The sequence below is a fragment of the Mirounga leonina genome, unplaced genomic scaffold (genome assembly GCF_011800145.1).
Source record: "Mirounga leonina isolate KUSES-001 unplaced genomic scaffold, KU_Mleo_1.0 Mir_108, whole genome shotgun sequence".
NCBI lineage: Eukaryota > Metazoa > Chordata > Mammalia > Carnivora > Phocidae > Mirounga > Mirounga leonina.
The window spans coordinates 3,894,832-3,919,239 of record NW_023270237.1 but is presented as its reverse complement, the minus strand read 5'-3'; the positions used below and the strand labels follow the sequence as shown (position 1 = coordinate 3,919,239).

Genomic DNA, 24,408 nt, shown 5'->3' with positions numbered 1-24,408 from the left:
ACGACTGCAGGCGAATATTCCTATAGCACTGAGTCTCAGTCTTCAGCGTGCACCAAGTACGATTAAAATATTGGTGACGGGACGCTGCCCATTCAAATTCAGGAGGTTGGAGACTAAAAATGAAAACTTTAGTGAGTTCTTCAGGAATCTTTGCATGAGCTCACTTTCTTGCCCAAGCCCCCCAGTATTCATTGAAGACATTTTTCCCTGTTGTGCTTTAGAGGAGAAACTCTGGATCTTCATTCTGAACACTGGGTTCTCAGCATCCTCAACCTTAGCTGTAGAAGGTCCAGGAGGAAGGGCTGATTGTGGGTAAGCACAGAGCTGGCTCTGATTAGCCCACAGCTCTGCTATCGCTTAGAAGGAAAATAATGTTGGCACTAAGAGTTTCTGGGAATTTACCCGAAAGAAACCATCAAAATGCTGATGTTTTTATAAATAAAGATGTTCATCACACACACAAAAAGATGTTCATTACAGTGTTAATTATACATGAAAGCAACAAAACTAAAAACCCTGGAAGAAACGAAAACAAACTTCTAATAGAAAGGGATTATGTAAACTCTGATAAAGTCATTTGATGCAGTATTAGGTGACTATTAAAATGGTGCTTGTAAGACTGTTTATAATAATATAGGGAAATGTTTATTTTGTAATGACTAGAATTTCATGATGTAACAGTTGCATATATAAAATGTCCTCAAGTAAATAAAAATGCTTTGGAAAAAGTCTGGAAGGAATTTATAAACCCTATGAGATTACCAGTGATATTTAGGCAGGCAATATCAAAGAGTGGATAAGCATACCAGCTTTGAAGCTCTACAGACCTGATCTGGAATCCAGCCTGACCACTTACTAGCTGTGTCACTTTGGGCTGATGTGACCTTTCTTAGCTTCTGCTTCCTCCCCTGCGAAGTGACAGTTAATAGATTCCTTACGGGGGCGCTCTAAAGAATAAGTGAGATCATGTATGGACAGGACTTAGCATAAGGCCTGACATATGGTACATGCTCACAGAAGAGTGGCAATTATTATTATTATTATACTTGTCCTTTCCATAATGGAAATAATTGTATGATGAGAAAAATATTTTGAAAAACATATGAACTGTTTTTTACTATTTTTTTTCCCCTCCCTGAAACATGGTACAAAGGGGATGAGGGATGGGGAGCATCTGGTTGGCTGAAGATCCCGGTTGCCTAGGGTTTGTTGCATAGGATCTCGCGGCTGTGAGGCCATGCCCTTCAGGACAAGGCCGCATTTGGGCGGACGGCCTCAGGAACACAGATCCAGAAGCTGATGTCCACGTTCCATCATGGTCTTACCACTACTGCACTCACGTTTAGCTGCTGACTTTCCCAATCAGTTCTTCAACTGCCCACTGGGGTCATGGACACCGGTCCTCGAGGTTGTACAAGGTTGTTCAGGGGCAAGACAATGAAGACGGGGTGTCGGCCATTTGAAAAGTAGGAGGAACACTCGTCCATGTGAAGGACATTCCTCTCACGAGTTGTGAATGGCCCGGGCTGAGGGTGGGTGGAGTGGTTGCTGGGTTGGGAGTGGCTAGGCCACACTTTCTGCTCTCTGAGGCTACCTCCTCATCTCAGGTCCAGCAGATGACACTGGTACCAGTGGTCCCCAAGACAATTTAATGGGGGCTCCCAATAGCCCTTTTGTTCTAGTCCTGACACATTTCAACTTCCTTTCTCCCCACAACTATGGGACAGAATGCATTCTCAATAGCACGGGACCTGTGAACTGACTACGATAAAGACAGACCTCAAAAGAACCCACGTTTACCAACATCCTTTCTCTTTCGGAAGGTGTCTGTTCTCGGGGATGGGGCAGTATAATTTCTGGCACTATGTGTGACATCTTTATTAACATATCTCCTATTTTAAAGACCTAATGTTCATGTCTGGAACTGTGAGGAAGAAAATGTGATGTGTTCAACCCTGCATGTTGTGAACTTGCTTCATCCAAAGACGGGGCTCTCCTCCATGGAGCTCTCCTGAGAGACAGAAGGCTTCATCCTCATCTACAAATACCATGGAGCAGGTCAATGATCCACAAAGTATCCTCCAGGTGTAAGTGCCACCGACCAAGTAATCTTCCTAATAATAAACATTAAACTGGTGAAGACTTTTCTTTCCCAACATTTTCTGATATGATTCCAGCCTGAATCGTGATCTATATTATGTTCCAGATCCATATAGCCCATATTTCCCTGGAACTTGTCAATGTCCTCTTTGTTAATTACTCTGCCACTGTTCCTTGGTTTTCAAACTGAATTCTGAGCTCTGTAGGTTAGAGACTGGAAAGGTCAGTGTAGGGACTTCTGGACACCACCTGCCTTAACTTACGGTACTGCTCGACTTCCTCAGAGAACACCTTTCTAGGTTGTGCAGACCTCCGGATCTATTAAACATCATAACAAATGAACAATCTTCAACCAAAGACCTTGACCAGCTTATGAAGAATGTTCCTCTGGTTTGAAGAGGTGAATAAATGTTGAGAAAAACCATTTCCTTTGAGCTAGATACTTTCCTTTGAGAATTAAATCAACTGGCAATGAGCTAAACATTAAAGATTGAGGTCAAGAAATACTTGACTCTAAGAAAGGAGATAAAATGAAGCCTTCTGGAATTTAGCAGGATTTTTATATCATTTCCACAAACATATGTTGAGACAGAGGCAAGTAAGGCATGATTCTTACCCCCTCTAGGAGCTTAGAGTCTAGGGAAGAGAAATGCAGTAGAATCTATTAACTTTAATACCAAGCAGAAGAAAAAAGCAACTTTGGAAAAGTACTGAGAAACACAGGAGGACACAGAGTGAAGTGTTCTAGATGATTCTTTAGGAGCTACAATTTCAACCTAAAAGCAGCCCCTTAAATACCCAGGAAACCAACCAGGCACCTCACCTCACTTCTTTCCCCCCTGCTGCAAAGTTGATGCATCCCTCCTTTTCCTTCTTATATGCCCAAGGGGAAATTTCCAATTTAATAAGAGACAAGTTGATTTTTCCTCCAAGAGGTTTCCCCTGGGTCCTAACCATAATGGGGCCTCTGGGAGAAGGACTTAGGAGCACCTGGTCCCTCAGGGGAAGGAGACCTCTTCTAGGAAGAAAAAAGTTTTGCTTGCGGAGGCTGTTTTGTTTTGTTTTTGTGTGTGTGTTTTAAATGTCTATGCTGATAGCTAAAAATGGCAGAGGAAACAACCTCTTTCTTTGAGCTTCAAAGTCTGGAGTATTTTCCACCTCCTCACCTGAAATAACTTCCTTCTTTTTGAATCTCTTAAGGTCTGGTTGAAGATCCACGTCCTCTCAGAGGCCTCCCCTGACATCCCGGCCCTCTTTTACATCTTTCAACTCCAGGGGCACCTACAGTTGGACCTCCTCTAGTTAGCCCTCAGTGGACTGCCTTGCAGTCTCCAGCATGTGGCAAAGCTTTCCCATTTATAAAGCTTGGCAGATACCGTCTCCTCTGAACATCAAAATATCAAAATAAGTCTGGAGTCTTAGCCCGTGCTCCTCTCACTTCGGGGTGGAAAAGTATGTCCCCTGCGGTCAGGGGACTGGGGTGGGGATGCTAACTCCCACTTTGGCAACATGCTGGACCTGTGACCCTACGGAAACTATGTTGTCAGGTTGCTCATGGGAAGATCCAGAATTGTTAAGAAGATCACAATAATATTTGTAGAGGCCCATTACTCTACGTCTTATCTTGGCCAACTTGACTTTTAAGTGTCTTGACAGCAGAGACCAATACCCCAACAATGCCTGGAGTTCTGCCTTCAACAGAGTCGGTGCTCAATGAATGAATGTAAGCACCCAGCAGCATTAGAACATACCAGTCTTTTTCTGCCTAAATCCCATCTGTTCTTCAGTCCTCCATGATGGCAACTGGAGAGCCAAAAAGGCCGTTCAGAAAGGAGATTCTAAGGGAGAGAATTTCTAGGCAACTTCCAAAGGGAGCATAAAGCCCAGATGATGGAATCAAGGCCCACGCCAGCCAGCAGTGAGATTTCCTGAGCAGGCAGCACAGCCCGCTCCCGTGCCAAGAGCCTGGCTGCTCTGCCTCCTTCGAAAACCCATTACCAAGTCATGGCAAGCAAAATGTAATTTTAAAAAGGGAAATGATTTATGTGCTACAGGAATAAAGAAGTGACAGAAGCAGGAAAGCTTGCATACATTTCATTTTTTGGAATTAGACCTATAATTTTTTCATTAAGGGAGGATGCCAAGTTGGGAAAGCCAATGTGTTCTAAGCAGACAATTAGAGAGAGGTGTACAATCGAAGTTCTGTGAGCATCACGACCCCATGCCTTAGAAAGAGCCCATGAGAACACCGGGCAGTTTACTGTCTGCCCCTTTCAACCTGCAGTTCTCACGGGGCTCTAGACTGATTATCTGCTTCTGTGATGAGATGGGCAGCATCACTCTGGGCGTGTGTGGAAGAGACCACAGGGCAGCAGAGGCTCCGTCAGGGAGGCTGGTATAATACAGATGAGCGAGGACGGTGGCTGGCATCAAAGTCTCCGGATCCCATCCAGTGGTTTTCAGATTTTGAATTTTCACGATCATTCCTTTCCTAACCACTCCTACAAAAACACTGATCTAAGTCCTTCAGAACCCCTTGTACATTCATTATCTAGAGATCTGGTGATCAGTTTATCTGTTTCTAGGCAGCTGGATCTCAGGAACCTGGAAAGATCTCTCTGAGTCAGGTCCAAGCTGAAAGGCAATCTAGTGTAACTGTTAAGAGCATGGATACTGAACCAGACTGTCTAGGTTCAAACCCTGGTTTTGCCACTTGATAGCGAGGTAACTTTGCTGTGCTGAAGTGTCCTTATCTGCAAAATGGGGGAGAGCAAGGATATTGACAAATGGTATGCATGTATCCATTCACTCATGTAACCAGTATTTATTACACACCTTCCATATGCCCAGTCTTGTTCTGGTCCCTGGGTACACGACTGTGAACATGCTCTGAAAGAGCTTACATTATAGCACAGGTGGGGATGGGGGAGACGGACTATAAACATATAAAGAAACAAATATGAGAGTTAATTTCAGATAGTGAAAAGTTATGGGAAGGTAATTATATGTTGGGTGATGGGGTGGAGCCAGACTTGTGAAAAGGGGAAAGTCAGAGAAGACTTCTCTGGGGAGCAGACATTTGAGCTGAGGCTGGAATGATGAGAGGGAGCCAGACCCAAGATATCTGGGGAAACACATTCCATGCAGAAGGACAAACAAACAAGTATTTCTGGAATGAGCGGATGTTGAATGATTTTTAGTAGCAAATGATACCTCATGTCCCCAGGAGTCTGTATAGGTATGAAATAATTCTGTAGATGTTTTTTGAGGAAACACTATGGTGTATGATGTGTGGTTAAGGTTGTGTTGTGTGATGCAAGAGTTACAAGAAGATTTAGTCAACGATGAGTACTTAAGTAGTACTCGCCATGTACCGTCTAAGGGCTTGAATTCTCACAACTCTATGAGTTACAGTCTATACCCACGACATATGGTCCATGGCCATCCCATATTTTCCCAACCCTCTCCCCACATATGACACTGTGAGGTCATTAGGAGTGTAAATTTTTCTGTCTTGTTCATAACTGGGTGCACAGGGACCAGAACAACACTTGGCGCATAGTAGGTGTGTAATAGATATTGGTGGAATGCGTAAATGGACAAGAAAGTCCTGTGTGTTAGGCACTGTGGTGGGCTCTCGGCATCCCCAGACAGCCTGTCCTACAGTCCAAGGAACTTTAATCAATCCAATTCCCTTGACAGGATAGAATGAAGGGCTTTAGAGGGTATCTTTGGCATCAAGAGGATTTTATTTTTAATATTTTTTTTAAAAGATTTTATTTATTTATTTGAGAGAGAGAATGAGAGAGAGAGAGCATGAGAAGGGGGAGGGTCAGAGGGAGAAGCAGACTCCCTGCCGAGCAGGGAGCCTGATGCGGGACTCGATCCAGGGACTCCAGGATCATGACCTGAGCCGAAGGCAGTGGCTTAACCAACTGAGCCACCCAGGCGCCCAGGAGGATTTTAAAAATCAAGCGAATACAGACTTATTCTGAACTTCATTCTACCATCTTTACCCCTAACTAGCACTTTTGCCTGTGATTTTTCAATGACCTGGTTCTTTCCTTTAGTGTGTGTGTGTGAATTGATAAAAATATTTGTTTTACCCTAGAGAGGAATATGTTGATCTTGTTAATGTAATGGGATATAACTTTCTTGCTTTTCTAAATGAAACGCTAGGTGAAATATTAGCCTATATAGACACAAATCCTTTCTTCTGGAGTGAACAAGAGTTATTGTACCCAGGAGTCCAAATAGTTTTTAATAACCCATTGAGTCCCCTCAGCTACAAAAAGAGTCCAGAGTTATTTTAAAATATCCTTCCAGGTTCCAAAAATAGAAACTCACGAATCCTACCCATTCCATATATCATGACTCTGAAAAATTAGTTTATAGTAACAACAAAAAAATTCTGGTCATTAACCTTCAAGAGAGATGGTACCCTAGCTTCCAACACCCCTGCCCAAGGAGGTCTGCTCCCCAGCCCTCTTTGTGTCTCAGTGTCCTGGAAGCCAAGGCCATATGCTAATCACTACAGGTCCTGTCAAGCACTAAGCTTTACCCGCAGATTTATTTGGGTTCAGTGGACTACACTGTGTGATAAACTTAAACATTCCTCTGTCCCTCCTTGGGCAGCACATGCAACAAAGAGAAGGTACCAACCATGGTCTTGGTTAGACCATTCTCTAGCGATAAACAGAAGCTCTAGAAAATGTCCAGGACAAAGCAGTCCTCCAAGAGAGACCTCTGGAGGTTAAGGACTTCTGCATAAATAGCAATACACAAGAAGCCTGACTCCTTTCCTACTCGGCTTCAATTAAAGAGAAACATCTGCCTTGTTATCATCTGGGAGATCGGTGGGCACTGCAGACAGGCAGCGAAAGCCTGAATGTGGACAGGGGCCAGGAACAAGGCCATTTGATCATCGAAATCCACTGTGACCATGAAACCTACTTGGGCAAGGAAAAAAAAATGTTTACTCACTTACAAATTCCCATGATTCTTAACAAAACAACTGCCTTTCCTTTCATTTCCAGCAAAACATGTGATGCTTAGAGGGGAAGAGGCAGAGTCCAGCTCATCCTCCGTGCTTCAAAATAATTGTACACATCCTGAATTTTCCTCCATAAAACGTCAAGATTTCATCCCCTCTTCTGTTTCCTTCCCTCCCCTTGGCTTTTTCTTCTTTTGTCTATAATGTCATTATTTTACCCAACAGGGAAACAGAAAGGGAAAGTTCAGTGCAGAGACAGAAAAGCTTCTTAAAAACATAACGTATAAAGTAGAAAACTTTTCTTTTCCATTAAGGTTCTAGGAAGAGTCCCAGAGCCTTAGAGAAATGGTTCCTTCATTATTTACAGAGCGAGATTGGTTTGGATGGTTCTAAGTTGTCCGAAGCCTAAGATTCTAATAGAAACAGGAGAGAATCTTCATTGATCACGAGGACTGTTTTTTTAATCAAGCAGATACAGACTTAGTCTAAGCCCGGTGATGAGCTATTTCTACCCAGTTTGAAAGATGGGGTAAGTGAGGGGCCTTATGTCACTTGCCTGGAGGAACAGCAAATCAGACACGTGAGCCTTGATTCCTACCTAGCCGATCTGTAAGCCCAGCACTTTCCCCCCTAGACTGTGCTATCCTCCCTGGGCTTCAGCAAAGGACATGTATCAATACTGATGTAGCCACCATCTCCCCAAGGGGCAGAGCCCATGGTTTCCTGCACGTGGACCAAATGCTAAGACGGCAGCCCATCTCATCTCTGCCCCTCTCAGGCGAATTACCACATCCTTCCTTTAAGCCCATCCCATTCCTTGGTCAAGGAACTACCCCTGCCCCCCCGCCACACACACACCCTGACTCCAAAGAACTCAGAAGCATGACTTATGTCTCTTCGCAATTCAAAACTCAAACTAAAATTAGTCGTATCTTTTATTATTATTTTTTTAAGATTTTTAAAATTTATTTATTTGAGAGAGAGAGTGAGAGAGAGAGAGAGCACAAGAGGGGGGAGCGGGAGAGGGAGAAGCAGACTCCCCGCCAAGCAGGGAGCCCGATGCGGGACTCGATCCAGTGACTCCAGGATCATGACCTGAGCCGAAGGCAGTCACTTAACCAACTGAGCCACTCAGGCGCCCGTATCTTTTATTATTTTTTTAATCAACCATATCTTAATCCACTTAGTCGAACCCACCTTTAAGGACTGATTTCTTTTCTTTTCTTTTTTTTTTTTTAAGATTTTATTTATTTATTTGCCAGAGAGAGAGATAGCGAGAGCAGGAGCACAAGCAGGAGAAGTGGGAGAGGGAGAAGCCGACTTCCCGCCGAGCAGGGAGCCCGATGTGGGGCTCGATCCCAGGACCCTGGGATCATGACCTGAACCGAAGGCAGCTGCTTAACCGACTGAGCCACCCAGGCGCCCCCCCTTTTTTTTTAAGATTTTATTTAAGGGACTGATTTCATCTCATTTATACATATTGGGTCCACCTTACATCTCTCTGATAAAAGCTAGTTCCTTAAAGTTATCCATTCATCTACGGTACTGTGCACGCCTGTTTGGATTCAGCTGTCAACGCTTCGTACATGTGAAATCAACCCGTGTGATATTAAGGTAAACATTGCACATTACAAACTGGTGGACATTTTATTGTTCTAACAGGGAAAATAGACAAAATGTTTGCACGTGCGTCTGTTTTCTCTACAGCACAGACAATAATATAATATACATGACGGTATCTGTTTTACAAAAGAGGAATCAAATTATAAAAAGAGGTAAAAGCAAGGTGGGGGGCGGTTGAAGAATGCCTCACATTCAGAGATCCTACCAGGACAGTGGGGGTAGGAATTACGCGTAGCGTAAAGATTTTCACGAGAAGAATAGTCAATCCTGATGTCACTTTGCCCTCATTATTATAATCTCATTTCCTTATTGCATGTGCAACACAGCCAGTCTTCACAATGCTTTAGTTTCAAAAATAGTCAATTCTCTTGTGCTGAGAAAAGAGCACACCACCTTTAAGAGCATTGTCACTGACAAGACGGAAGGATTCAGGCAGGATGTTGAGGCTGAAGCTTTTCAATCACCTGCCATTAATATGATTCAATTTATGCTTATGTCATAGGCTTAAACATTGCACAGTGCTGTAAAGCAGGGAAGGGACTTGAATAAAATACAGGGAAGAAAGCAGATGGTACGCTATCAAAACCCTTCAAGCCTAAAATAACCTTTCCCAAGTAAGGAGGATAGTTAATTAAAGCCAGGATATATTTACTCTATTCTGAATATCTCAATGTAAATAAAAATCAAAATGACACCACTGTAATGTGGGACTAAATGATGAAATTTCATCTATTCTATTTTTCTTTAATAGTTTCTAATCAAACTTTTCATTAAACAGCTTCATAAAATTCCACGGAGAATTTATTTATAGGGATTCACTGTAGATTTAAAAGCCTTACTTTTATTATTCAATTAAACTTGTTATTCAGTGGACAACATTGAAACAATGGGGGGAGGGGGAAGGTGTCTGAGCAGTTGGGAAAGGTCGTCATACAAGAGAAAATGTGGATCATCCCTCCCCAGGAAAGCCCAGTTCCAGAGCCACTGCCTGGGTTTGTCCCAGCCTTGGTCCACGGACTCATATTCATGTTCTCCTGGTAGAGAGGGCACCAGAGCATTTATTAAGGGTAAACAAACCTAGGGGAGGCCAACAGTTGACCCACGGTGAAGGCAGCCATTCCCAACGTGGAGAGTCAGGACATGAATTACAAGTGACCTAGGTATTTCCAAAACTTTTCTATTAGCCTTTCTCCCCTAGCATTTAATACCAGACCCAGTCCTGCCTTATTCATGAAGCGTTCCCTGACCCCTCCCATGATCACCACCTCGCCCCGCCAGCAGCCCCGCTGCTAAATTCTTCCTGCCCTTGCTTTCTCCAACACTCACCAAATACTTAATCATTGACTTTCTTGTAACATTAGTTAACCTTTCAGGTGCGTTAATCCTGTCTTCCCCAATTAGATTTCTAAATCCTCCAAACAAGCAAGAACTGTGTTTTATTTATCTTTTGAACACCTTCTCCGGCCCCCACTCCATAATCCCATTTAATAGAAGAAAGCAAAAAATATATTAGTTAATAAAATAAACATTATTTAATCATAGGAAAGCAGACACTGTCCTTTTGAGAAGGGCCTTGCAGGTACTTTATGGCAATTTATGAATTTCATGTGTCAAAGGTGTAGCTGCTAAATGCTATAAACTCTTTGCCATCAGCTCCGCCATTCATCCACCTGGTGATATGGCTAATAAAATTTGATTTTTACAGCCTAGGCATACTGTTACCTAAATTACATTTGACCAATTACTGAAGTCACCAAACGTGTGGTACAGAATATATACTGTGTAGAAAATTCATCTGTGGGCCCCCTGGCACCCACGGTAATCTGACAGAAGTGTTTCAGTCATCTGGCAGTGTTTAATATTAGGAACATTTGTTTAATGCTAGTCACTAATTAAATTTATGTTCTTCTACCAACTGTTAGTTGGTTGGAGAAACCCAACCCCACGTTTTAACAAACCCTTTAGCCTGTGTTGATTTCAAATACAACCAGTTGGAGGTTTAAAAGGGTGATCTCTGGAAATTTAGATGGAGAACCAAGAGTGGATGGTGGGGGAGGCATGTGGGCGAAGGTGTTCAAATCAGGTCAAAAATAAGTTTTTTTTGGGGGGGGTTCACTTACTAAAAAAAAAATACTACACAAAATACAAACTATTTGAAGTATAAACTCAAATAAAAGAAAAACCTAATATTCTAATTATTAAACTAGCCATCTAGAAGCTCTTTAAAGGTACCTTTATTCCAAAAGAAAGTTTCCACTTTAAGAGGCTGGAGAAGAAAAACAGCATTAAAATTAGCTTTACCAGAAGAAAAGTTCAGGAAAACATTCAAAAGTCAGATGCTTGTGTTTGTGAGAACATTTAAAACTAATTTAGTAACTCTTAACAACCATTGTGATCACTGTTAAATTGGAACTTCTTTCTATTACCAATTCCAGACGCAACAGCTTTGAAGCTCAATGACTAATAACTCTTAAATTAGCCAAAAAGGTTAAAACATTTTTCATTATGTTACATTGTGATACTCTAACTCTGACTAGTCTTAAATGAGGGAAAGCATTCTTTCAGTTTTATTTTGTGTCAGGAATTTACAGACCTCTTGAGGGGCAAGCAGGTCAGAGAGTTTGGGAGTAGGGGAGAAGGGGAGAAAACCCCTCAAAACAGAAGTATTAAAAAGGGTCGATTTGTAAATGCTGATCTGAAAAGAGAGGGTATTTTTTGAAAAGATGTATTGGATACATTCATCTACTTGAATACAACGGTTATTTGAGTATTAAAAATATGACACTAAATTCTTCTTGGAAGAAGGGATAAATAACTTGTATAAACACTACTATTCTCTTCTAGACCGACGGTCATTTGGTAAGGCAGAGTTGTGAAAGGCATCCGAAAAAAAAGTTTATAAGGAAAAAAATGCCACGTCCAATGAACTGAGGTCCCCTTCCTCTTTCCTCCCTTCCTTCTTGGATCATCCCCTCACGCTCACCACTACTTACAAGCCCCCTATAGCAGGTAGAGGGCTACTGGGGTCAGGAATAATCAGATTAGAGAGGCCACAGTGGATTTCCCAAACCATGCTGAGGCCTGTAATAGTTAAGCAGAATAATCTGATCTGAATAATCCACAAACTGGGGAGCCTTGGGAAAACCTTAGCCAACAAAATCAAGTAATGTTCCAACTCAAAATGACCCCATCAGTGCTCTCTCTGGGCCATGGGTCTCACCTCTTCTCCGCCCAGGTCCCCATTAGCATGGGTCAGCCATCACTTTGGTTGTGCCATGGTGGCAAATCCCAAAGAAGGGGTAGGGCGAGGTGGTGGTGGGGAGAAGGTCTCATGCCTCTGTAAGTACAGGAATTTCCAAGGAACATGTCTAGCCTGATAAAGCACCCCCAGGGTATTCTGATATCCCTGCCCAGCCTGTTGAGAACCACTGATACGATCCAATCTCTTCAACAAACAGATGAGAAACTGAAGATGTGAGGGATGTGATCCTGGCTTGCCTCCAGCCATTCACTGCATCATGCAAAGGCTCCCAAACCTATGATATATCTTCTCCTTTGCTTCTATCTATAGAGACACATGACTGATCAGCTAGGAGAGATGCAGATAAAATTATGTGTGCATATATCCATCTTTGGGGGGCATAGTGTATAAAGATATATATATATAATATATCTGAATATAGGTAGATATATAAATATCTATACATATTTTTATACACTGTGCCCCCCAAGGATGGATATATATATGTGTATCCATACATGTACATGAAAAAATTAAGGGGCGTAGGGATCTATCTATCATCAATCTATCTGTTCACCTTATAGTACTGAAGTGGTTACAACTGGTGCATTTTTATAGTTCCTTATCACACTGAAAAGGGAGTGATCAGTTAAAAAAAAAAATTCAGTATCTGAATAGCCAAAGCCTTTTGAGAAAGAACGAACATGAAAGCTTCCTGTCCTAAAGTCCAATTTCAAGGTCGACCAAGCAACTTCAGACCCTATATTGAACAACAAATTCTAAATAATTACCCTTTACCCTGGCCAACAGAGGCTGCCCAGGAGGCGATGATGCTTTATGCCACAATAATTTGGGGGGGGTGGCACATAGAGCTGGTGAAAATAAGCCTTGCTCCCATCACCACTCTTCACAAGAACCCAAAGCAAGGAGACACACAAGCACAAGTTTCACGTAGGAAAACAAGCAAACAAAAAAAAGACTCACCAAACTCATCGCATATGCTCTCATTTTCAATGAGCGTCGGGTGGTCAAAGGTGTCCCGACAGTACAGGATCTGGGGGTTCTTGCTGACCACGGCGATGCCCCCCAGGGCTAGCGCAAACTGGTCCGTTAAAATGGAAGATGGCTTATCCTGGATGCGCTTCAGCATCGATCGGTACCGGCAGTACTGAGGGTAGCTGAGAACGATCACGTTCATTTCTTCCTCGTCCTCCCCTAGACAAACAAGAAAACATTTCCGTTACCCTCTTGCCTCCCACAAAGAACTGTCATGGCCATGGCATAATTGCAATTGTCACTCTGCTTTGGTATGAAAACATGTCTTCAGTGTGACCCTGATACCCGTTCATCTTTCTCCCAGTCTGGGTTAGGCGGCATTCTCCCAGCCTCACCTCGCCACCCCCGTTCCACTAAAAAAGCCTGGGGTTACCAGCAGAGAAGAGAAAAGGTGGAGAGAAGAGAGAGTCGGGGTGACCTCATAGACAGATTATGTGAGGTTTGGGTCATCAGCAAGCTGCAGAACCAAAAAACTGTTTTTCAAAGAGTCTGATACATATTTCAAGCGTTAAAGTCATCATCACCAGAATTTTGTTGAGCTTCTGTCGACATAAATTTCCAGAGCCTGCTCTTTCTTTAGATTATATAATCTTTCAGTGATAGAAGGCCCTGAAAAGGTCATGTGGCCCCAGAGAGACGTCCATAAGTTCAAATAGCATCATCATCTAATCTGGTGGTGGTTAGGGCTGTTCAACAAATATTTCTGGTTCTCTTTACGGTCTTGTGGAAAGACCACACATCCTGGCCCATTGGAGTCAAGTGGCCCTGTGACTTGTTGTGGCCAATAAAATATGACAGGAGTGAGTGGCGACCTTAGGGGCCAGTGTTTGACTGACAACACTCTCTCTTTTCCTTCATCCTGGGCACCTGTCATGAGTCAGATAGCAGCTGGGCTGCCAGTCAGGGTTTTGGGACAAGAGCCACGCGGAGCAGAGCCCCTCGTCAGTCCGCAACGGACATAGACACAAGCACAAAGGAAACCTTTGTTGTTTTAAGTGAGGCTGTGATCTGGGGGTTATTTGTTTTTGCAGCATGATCCATCCCGACTTGATTGATACATCCACCTTCCTTGCCCTCCCTCCTTCCCATGCTCCCTATTTTCTAATGTGCCTCAAACCCATCTGGTAACTTGGCACAACTCAGAGAACCATGCTGAGAGGACTCCCCAAGCGTCCTGTGACAGCCCCATCAGAACCAACTTAGCTCAGAACGTTTCAGCAACTTTCACGAAGCTCCCTTTTAGCGCTTATCTGCACCTCACGATATTAAGCGCTTATTTATCAAAACCAGATTCAGCCTGGAGGACCCCTTCCTTCATCTTAAGCTTGAGAAATGGCAAAAGCTCCCCTTTGGTAGCCTGCCACCTGCAACATGTCACGCTGAATTTCGGCTCCATGACCTAGTCTGCCATCACTCCCTATAACCACACCATCAGGGCGTTTGTAAGCAATTCCCAGATATGTCACTGGCTTATCCAAAGGGAAAACACTCCATATTTTGAGCTCTTACCATGCTGCAGGGAATTGCACAAGACAGTTGTTAAGGATACCAACATTATCGTGGCCATCTGGTAACCAGTGGGAGACAAATGAGGAAGGACAGAACAAATGATGGAATCTAACCAGTACCATGGAAGGTGTGCATGTGACCTTCTCAGATAGGAGGCCAATACCCAGATGTATTTCTAATTATGTTCACTTAGTTCCTCAGGCTGGAGGCTTCTTCGAGAATGGAGATGTTTAGCTGCTTTCAAGATGACATCTTTTAACAGTTTACATTTCTTAGACTCCTGCCTGGTCTGTGGGTAGCCACTTTGTCAGCTGGCATATTTAATTACAAGGAAATATGTTTACATTGAACGCAAGTCCCCAAATGAAGTTCAGTTTTGAAATGCTGATATACGTCCCAAGACATTTCAGTTTGAGATTTTTACCGCAGACCAAGACACAAGTTCACACTTTGGGTTCAAATCTGTGCTTTCTAGAAGAGCTAAAGCACAAAACATTTGACTGGAAATTTTCACCAAACATCATCAGAACTCCAGAATACCTAAGTCCTATTCGAAGAAGCAGCCCCCGAATGTGTCAATGGTATTATTATCCTCTATTTGTCCAAGACACCGTGGATGAGGGAGAGGGGCGTAACCACGAACCCCCAGGGCTTGTATCGGAACGCTCAGCATCTAAGACCGTCTCCTGCATACTGTGCAAATCAGCACACAGCTCCCACCATTCTATCTTGGTTGTGCTACTGGCTTTCTGTACTGGAGGGACAGCTGTGTTGGTTCCTCCAAGTTCCTGGGATGGAGGAAGTTCTGCTTTTCAGGCGGAATGACGGCAAAAGAATGGATCCTTCAGAGTTCATTTTCTAGCAGAAGATGTCACCTGGATTCTTGGGAGCATTTCACTTCCTTCTTGTCCCCTCATTCTCCTCCTGTTTTTCTCCAACCATTTTTCTTTTTAAGATTTTATTTATTTATTTGACAGAGAGAGACAGAAGCGAGAGAAGGAACACAAGCAGGGGGAGTGGGAGAGGGAGAATCAGGCTTTCCGCTGAGCAGGGAGCCCGATGTGGGGCTCGATCCCAGGACCCCGGGATCATGACCTGAGTCGAAGGCAGATGCTTAATGACTGAGCCACCCAGGCGCCCCCAACCATTTTTCATGATAATGCCATCTCTAACCTCTTCTTAATTCTCTGTTGTGGATGCAATCAGCTCCCTATCTTTGGTGCTTAGAAATGACCTGGGTTTTTTTGATTGTTTGTTTTTGTTTTCTCTTCACTTCATCCTAGCTTGAAACATTTATCCTTCTTTCTTCATGTAGTTCCCAAAATACAAGCCAAGCCATGAATCTGCTTTCTGTTGGAAGAAAAACCAGCAAGTTCCCTCTGGTCCACGTCCTGGAGATGTGTCCTATGATGTCCATTCATTCTGGAGACAGCATCTCTCAGAGCGCTCCCGGGCCTGCCCACATCAGAATCACATATGGTAACTGGAAAAAGGCAGACTCCAGGGGCTCATCCAGAACCACTAACTCAGAATCTCTAATTTACATTTTTAACAAGCTTCCAGGTAGCTCATGCACATTAAACTCTGAAACCACTACCTCTGAGTCTGAGTTTAGCTCTTTGCACAGACTTATAGTAATTTATTTAGTTTGGGTTTTGATCTCTCTCTTTCTCTATGTATGTGTGTATATATACACACACACACAGAGCTTCCTCTACTTTCGATGGGCTTATGTCCCGACAACCCCTTGTCAGTTGAAAGTATCCTAAGTTGCAAGTGCATTGAATACATCTCACCTACCAAACACCATAGCTTAGCCTAGCCTACCTTAAATGTACTCAGAACACTTCCACTGGGCAAAATCATCTAACACAAAGCCTATTTTATAATGAAGTATTGAATATCTCATGTCATTTATTAAATCCTGTCCTGAAAGTGAAAAGCAGGACAGTTGCATGGGTATAGGCTGGTTGTGTGTTGGATGTTCACCCTCGTGAGCGCATGGCCGCCTGGGAGCTGCGGCTGAGGATGGATGCCCAGCACCACAACAGTATTGAGCCACGTACTGCCAGGCTGGGAAAAGATTCAAATTCAAAATTCAACGTACGCTTTCTACTGAGTGGGTTATCGCTTTTACGCCATTGTAAAGTCGAAAAATTGCTAAGTCGAAATGTCACAAGTTGGGGTTTCTAAGTATATATATATATATATATATATACTTATAACCTGTTTTCAGGTATATGCTTCTAGCCAAACCCCCACTGTACCCAGAACAGAATCTAGGACAAAATTCCCCTCTCCTTGCCACTCTCCCAGGATTGTTGTAGGTCGCATAGAAGACAGCAAATGAAAAAAGACCTCGTAACCAAAAATAAGAGGGACAGAGGGACTGTTGGTTTAGAAATACTACCATGATTTCTGGTACTGATAGGAAAACACAAAAATTTACACAGATCTTTCACAAAACACATCTCTTTTGCTCCTCACAACAACCCTATTCGTAGGATTACGGCTCGTGAATCTCCCCCAATTCAGAGGTGAGATAACAGGTTCAGACACCCGAGTGACTAGCCCAAGGCTCTCAAGGACGCAGAAAGTGACCGACGTGAGACTGTCACCCAGTCTTTTCATTCCAAGTTTGATGGGCTTTTCATTATGACAAAAATGTCACAAATACTGATAATAGTAACATCATTATGATCATTAAGGTAATACTTTGATTTCTCTTCCTACGTGGGTGTGGTTGAAAGAAAATCTTTGTTTATTTGCAGCTCATTATTACTAGAGATTTAATTAAGGTACAGTATTGGGGATGAGGATGACGGCCTTTGGTCACGGAAAATCTGAAACTTCTGTGTCATCAAGAACTGCACAATTCGGCCAGTTATAGGTCAGAATTTCACTCCGGTTAAGTTAGCTTGTTGTGATTTTGGAACACTGCAACTCACTCCGCCATGATTTAACAGTATGGACACATCTTTCACGCACAGTGGTTTCCCCCCCCCCCCCCCCCCCCCCCCCCCCCCCCTTATCAGAGGTTTCGCTTTCTGCAGTTTGTGGTCAACAACGGTCTGGAAGCAGATGTTCCGGTCTGAACACATCATGAGAAGGTCAGTAGTAGCCTAACGCTATGTCACAGTGCCTACGTCATTCATCCCACTTCTCGTCACTCAAGCATTTTACTATCTGACGTCACAGGAAGAAGGGTGAGCACAGGACAATAAGGTCTTTTGAGAGAGCGAGACTACTTTACTGTCCAATTTTACTATTAGTTATTGTTATTAATCTCTTACTGTGTCTAACTGATAAAGTAAACTTTTTCATAGGTTGTATGATTAGGAAAAAACAGTACAGATAGGGTTTGATGTTATCTGCAGTGTCAGGCATCCGCTGGGAGTCTTGGCATGTATCCCCCATGGATGGGGGGGGTACTATGTATATCACCTTTCTACTTTCTACCCACGTAATAGGAAATAAGGCCTACTTTAAGTTGTGCAAGCCCAGAACCCCTGCACTTCCTGAATCGCTCCCATACTAAGAGGCTAGAGGCCCAGTTGGGACCTGGTTTAATGTGGCAGTGCTTAATAATACCAAAACAAAAATTATGATAATTTTGTTCCTTATGAAAAGAACTCTCCATTTAGACCAGAATTTTGGCATTGTTTAGACAGAGGCAAATTTCCAACCTTACAATTAGACATGCCCAGAGGAATCACCTCTAATATTTACAGAAAAAAAAAGAAAAAGAACACCTCCCCCCCACACCCCGCTAAAAAAAAAAAAACCCGACAAAGCCCATGAGACCCTCAGGACTGCTAAGAAAATTAACAAAACATTCTAGGTGAGAGTAAAGAGGACATCCAGCATAAATGTGAGACCTGGAAGAATCAACAATTCATCTAGGGTAAAGTTCACTTCAGAGAAACTTCACCCTAGATGAATTTAGGTATATGTGCTTAGTTAACTGGAGAAATATTTTTTTCTCAAGACAAAGCATGGTCACCTTCACATGAAAGGTATGTATTAACAGAGAATAAAATTATGAGTTTGGAAGAGCTTTCCAGATCTAAAATTCTATGATCCTATAACTTTCCACTAAGCCTTTGCATTAAATTAACTTCTTCCTCATACAGCTACAAAACTATTAAACTGTTCAACAGCTGTCATATTTATTTTGCCCTAGTACACTATGAAACAAATAAAGCCAAACAACCCTTTCAAGAATTCTTATTTAAATTCCTCAGCTACTTCTTTCCTCCTTATGCATTTCATGTACATATAAACAAACACTCGGTTTGCAGTTACCCATGAAACAGAGGCTGCCGATAAAGGCTTCATAGGACATTCTCCCCTTTCCAATTCATAATAGGTCTAGCAGATAAATCTATGAATGAATAAAGAATGGATAAATTGCACATTTGTTTAGCAAAAGATAAACAAAGTGTTCCTGGAACAAAGATTTTCTTTCAACCACACCCACATAGGAAAAGAAATCAAAGTATTACCCCAAGGAATCTTACTCTAACACACTCTAGTCAGCGGTAGTTGGTTGGGTTATGTAGGCAGTACTTGATTTCTGTCAACAGAAATGATCAGCAATAAATTCTTGGTACCAAAGACTGAAATTTTAAGCCATATTATGATATTCTATTAAAATGTCATCCCATTCCTCAATTCTCCCTTCCACCAAAAAAAAAAAAAAAAGTGAAAATGCCTATTTTTAAATGAAATATTCAAAGGGAATAAGAGACCCAAAATTACTAAACCTCATTTCAACTTCAATGAGAAGAACTTTGCCTATTAAAAGTTAATACCTAGAAAAAAAAAAAAAGTTAATACCTAAAGTACACTGCTTGTAATGCTCAACCAAAATTACTCTAATCCTGTGCTTATATCATAATTACACGTTTTGTTAACCTCTCTCAATGTCAATTTTTCACTTATTTATATATTTTCAAAGTCCAAAACAGAATTCCACAGAGAAACTGTAATTATAACGTGAGACTCCACCCAAGCTTTTCAAACAGTAACTGTATACCATTGCTTTAATCCTCAGAGTTGGGCTGGGAATGGGGAAGGGGTTGGGGGGAGAGGGTAAGAGCAGGCATTCATTCTGAATAGCACGTTGCTCAAGTTGTCTTTATACAAAGAGAGATGCATGAAATAGCAAACACAATGAATTAATGGAGCATTGACTTTCAAATATCCATAATGCTATTTTTTTTTAAATAGATAATGGTGGCCAATGCACAGGAGACTGAAAACACAAATTCCGGAGGAGAAATCTGCTTTTATCTTTTACACAACATTTAGAAATGTAACTTTCTTTTTCATTCTTGGTGGGGGGGGGGGGGGGGGGGGAGAAGGGAAGGCTTGTTGTGGAAACATCACACTATTATGCTTACTGAAAACCACTATAATCTACTTCTAAAATCAGTAAGCTTTAAAAAAAAAAAATCTTAAAAAAAAAATCTTTGCACCAGGATTTTATAGAGCCTGGTGGAAAAAGTATGCATGTTCCTTCCTGCACCTAATTACCTCAACTGAAAAATCTGCCAAGTATTTTGCCCTTTAGTTCTCTTAATCGTATTAGGGCAAATGCATTTGGATGCCAATAGAAACAAACATTTAAAGATTTTCACTTAAAAGATTCCAAATATGTATGAAGGCTATGCTTGAGACACACAGTCCCCAGTCCTTCAAAGACAACATAGACTGTTCTTTTTTTCCCCCAAGCAAATATGAATTTGCTCATGTTATAAAACTTGATGTCTAGTTTTGAGACAATTTAAGTAAAATAATGTCAATACGAGAGGCTCTTGCAATGATTTATGCTTCTTTCTGTTACTTTATTACATCAGGCATTCCTTTCTCAAAGCTTTATACTTTTCACCGTGCTCCTAGCAACCAACCAAAGGCAAAGCATCAACTTTATGTACCTGGCACTAGTCCAATTCTTACTGCTATTGACAATTATACTGAAGTTTCCATTTAATTGCTGCTCTGTTGTGACACTGAATATTTGTCATAATTAGGCATTTCCTATTTTCTGTCCATTCATTTTTGATTAGTACAGAAAAGGAACATTTTTTTTTAATTTCAGAAAACCTAAGCATGAAAATTCTACAGATAAGAGCAGCTACAGCTGTTACTATCATTACCAACATTGTAACATGCAGAAAAAAAAAGAGAGAGAGAGAGAATATAATTTCTCGGAAGGTAATTTTCCTTTCAGTCTAAGTGCTCTTATTCATCTTACAGTTACTCAATGATTTCCTGTTCTAATTACAGGACACTATACAGAAAGACATTTGTAAAAGCAAAATGCAGCAGTGCATATGACTACATAGCTTGGATTGGTTGAAAGTGTTTAAAATTCCGAAGTTGTACATCAACTTCATCAATTCCTGAATGTAAGTCCGTGTAAGTGTGTAACGCGTCCCGCCATATTTCTACATTTCTCCTAAGGCAGTAAGCTTTGTACCCGTACCCGAAGTAAGTACACATCAAAGGGGAAAAGACATTTGCAGTTAAACTGATGTTGAAGAGTTGGGGTGGGGGAAGATGGGTTGTTGGTTGTTGTTTTTTTTTCCCCCCTTCATCAAAGCTGTTAAATTGGAGGCATGCCAAGACAAGGAGTGGAAAGTATTAATAATAAAAATAAATTAAATGCCTGATTAAAAGGGAGAGAGCACAAGATTCCATCCGGAATAGAAATGAAAATGCCACAAACTATTTCATAAAAACATACTGTGACGTAAATTACACATCAGTATTGCACTGTTGTGGTTATTTTGAGAAATGGTTTGTACTGTAAGTCAGCTGGTGCCGCCCCACCCTTGATGATTTTGTAATTCTCTACACAGTAAGCAAGTGGGGCAGCCCTGAGATTGCTAAGACAGAAAACAGACCTAGCCATAGAGAGCTGGCAATAAAAAGATAATGTACTTTTAACATAACAGAACAAGAAGATTGGCTTTATTAACTAAAAAAACGACTTTAAATGGTCCCCAGCTTGCCATTTGTTTTGATAAATGGAAAGACAGATCTTCCCAGGATAGGCCACGAAAACATCACTGGAGAACTTATATAAAAGAAAATGTGGGAAAATATCTCTGTGCATGGTTGTAAACAGAACAAAGAGTATTTCAAATACAAAACCCTGGGCTTTTAACTCGCTGTTTCCCAACGCCGACCACTTCAAATACATGGACGCACACTCACAAAAATATGTATTAGAACATTCATATTGGCTTTTGCCCTGACTGTTGCTTCCTCACTCCGAAAAGAAAACAATACCAGGCTGAACTAAAACCAAACACTGCCATCACTCTGAGTAACAAGCGAACCCACTGGGAAGCCAGCCAGCTCCACCTCCAAGGTTCTCCCAAGTGGCCACTGAATTCTAAGCCACATTCAGGAGCCACTCTAGATTTCATTCGGAGGACTCTGCATCTTATTTCCATACGGCTCCCGTCAGCTGAATGTGAATGTCACAGAGGACTATGGTTACTCCTGAGACCACGTGGCCAGATTGACAAATAGGGAAAGTGGTGACCACATTTGGAGCGGGATCCTAAGGGGACTGACCTAGCTAACTTGCCTCCCCTTCACCCACTGTGAGGCTACAGTTCGCCATTCTCTTTCGGTACAAATGAATTTCAGTATCTGAAGAAGAAAACATAAAGGACCCATGAGAACACCAGGGAGCCAGGGCTTAGACAAAATTTCCCCTACTCTAAAAATTGTGCCAAAAATGTTCTCAGAGATTAATTTACACATTTATTTATTTACTAGTGGTCCAGGTAAGGCTGTTTTATTGGATTTGAACTTCATTAAACTCAACCTTTTCTTGGCTTATGAGGAACTACAACTGAGATCCAGTCAGCCCTGTGGTGACCATGACAAAGTTGTTGGAAGAGAAGGAAACCTGACCTCGTTAGTCCAGCTGGCTTTAAAAACCATAATAACTTCTGCCATCTTTCCCCTTATAAATCTATATGGATTTTTATTTTCAAGTTGTATCTTAAGCTTGCCATCATTGCGAGAACCACAATCCCACTATGCAGCAGCTGTATAAACCCTTTACATTTGAGAGACCCTCCTGAGCCCCCACACTCATGAATAAACCTCATTAAGGTGTGATACGGAACAGATTAATAGCAAAATAATTAACTTCCACACATCAGTCTCTCAGCATGTAAGATCCAAATGTGTGCCTTAGCAAAATGACCAGTCACTATTTGCCATGACTTTCATGGACAAGTAGTCAACACTGATCAGGCTAAACCTCATAAATTCCAACATCTTTTATATTAGGGGAAAAAAAAACACCACACGTGTATGGAGAGCTAAACAACAAATAGTGTAGGACTGACTAATATTGATTACTTAATGCCTAGCATTTTGAAGACATTTTATACATGTGTATACACACACACACATATCTGTGTGTGTGTGTATGTAATGGATGGTACATCTACTTTCATTAAAACTGTGTGGCCCTTAAAATTAGCAAAATTAAATAACTTTCAAGGCATGCAAAGATTCTGTTACATTGAGTGAAAAAAAAGTAAGGCATGAAACAATATATTCAAACCTATGTCTTTTGTTCAATAGCATTACTGAGATGTAAGTATATTCACAGAGTTGTGCATCCATCGCTACAATCAAATTTAGAACATTTTTTTATTCTCCCAAAAGAAACTCTGAACCCTCTTGCTCCCACATCTCGCTACCCCTCACTAGTCCTAGGCAACTGCTTCATCTACTTTCTGTCTCTACCAATTTGCTTATTCTGAACATTTAATATGAACTGTATCATACAGTATGTGGTTCTTTGTCACTGGCATCTTTCACTTGGCATGATGTTATCAAGGTTCATATATTTTATAAAGTGTATCAGTATTTCATTTATTTTTTTTGCTGAATAATATTCCATTTTATCGATACACCACATTTTTATTTACCTGTTCCATCAGGTGATGAGACCTTATTGTTGTTTATACTTTTTGGCTACTATAAATAATACTGCTATCAACATTTAAAGGTTTTCATGTAGACATATGTTTTTATTTCTCTTGTGTATATACCTAGAAATGGAATTGCTGGGTCATGTGGTAATTCTATGTTTACCCGGTTGAGGAACTGTCAGCCTATTTTTCCAAGAGGCTGTGCCATTTTACGTTCACTCCAACAGTGTATGAGGGTTCTGGCATCTCCATAGCTTCTCCGTCATTTGCTATTGTCTTTTGATAGCCATCCTAGAGGATGTGAAGTGGTATCCCATGTTGTTTTGTTTAATGCTTCAAAATCATTCATAGTAGATGAATGCCTCTAGGTTGTGAGATTATCTGTGATTATTTTCTCCTTTGTTTGCCTTCATTTTAACCATGGAATTTTTTAAAAGATGGGAACATCTGGCAAAGGTATATGAAATTTCAAGGGATCTCATATAGTCAAAACAATATTGAAAAAGAACAAAGCTGTAGGACATTGCCCTATTCAAAAACTTACTACAAAGCTATAGTAACCAAAAGAGTGTGGTACCGGCATAAGGACAAAATGTGATTGAACAGAATAAAGAATCCAGAAGTAAACTTTCAAATGTATGGGCAACTGGTTTTTGACAAGGGAGTCAAGACCATTCAATGGGGTGGGGACAGTCTTTCCAACAAATGATGTGGGGGAAAACTAGATATTCACAGGAAAAGAATGAGCTGGACCTTTACGACATAACATGTACAAACATTAACTCAAAATGGATCAAAGACTCAAATTTAAGAGCCAAATGCTACAAAATATAGCAGAAAACCATTATGACTTTGGATTTCACAAAAACACAGGCAATAAGAATTAAAAAATAGATAAACTGGATATCATCAAA

At 41.4% G+C, this 24,408-nt stretch overlaps 1 protein-coding gene across 3 annotated transcripts in view; it reads right to left on the bottom strand.

Annotated features, from left to right (window-relative positions):
* The window catches only part of LOC118019569 (AT-rich interactive domain-containing protein 5B), a 179,538-nt gene that overhangs the window by 77,679 nt on the left and 77,451 nt on the right, over positions 1-24,408 (bottom strand). For all 3 annotated transcript variants that reach the window (XM_035018913.1, XM_035018920.1, XM_035018930.1), the window contains exon 4: positions 12,942-13,172. In XM_035018913.1, the coding sequence (XP_034874804.1) occupies positions 12,942-13,172 (231 nt within the window). The remainder of the gene's footprint in view (positions 1-12,941; positions 13,173-24,408) is intronic.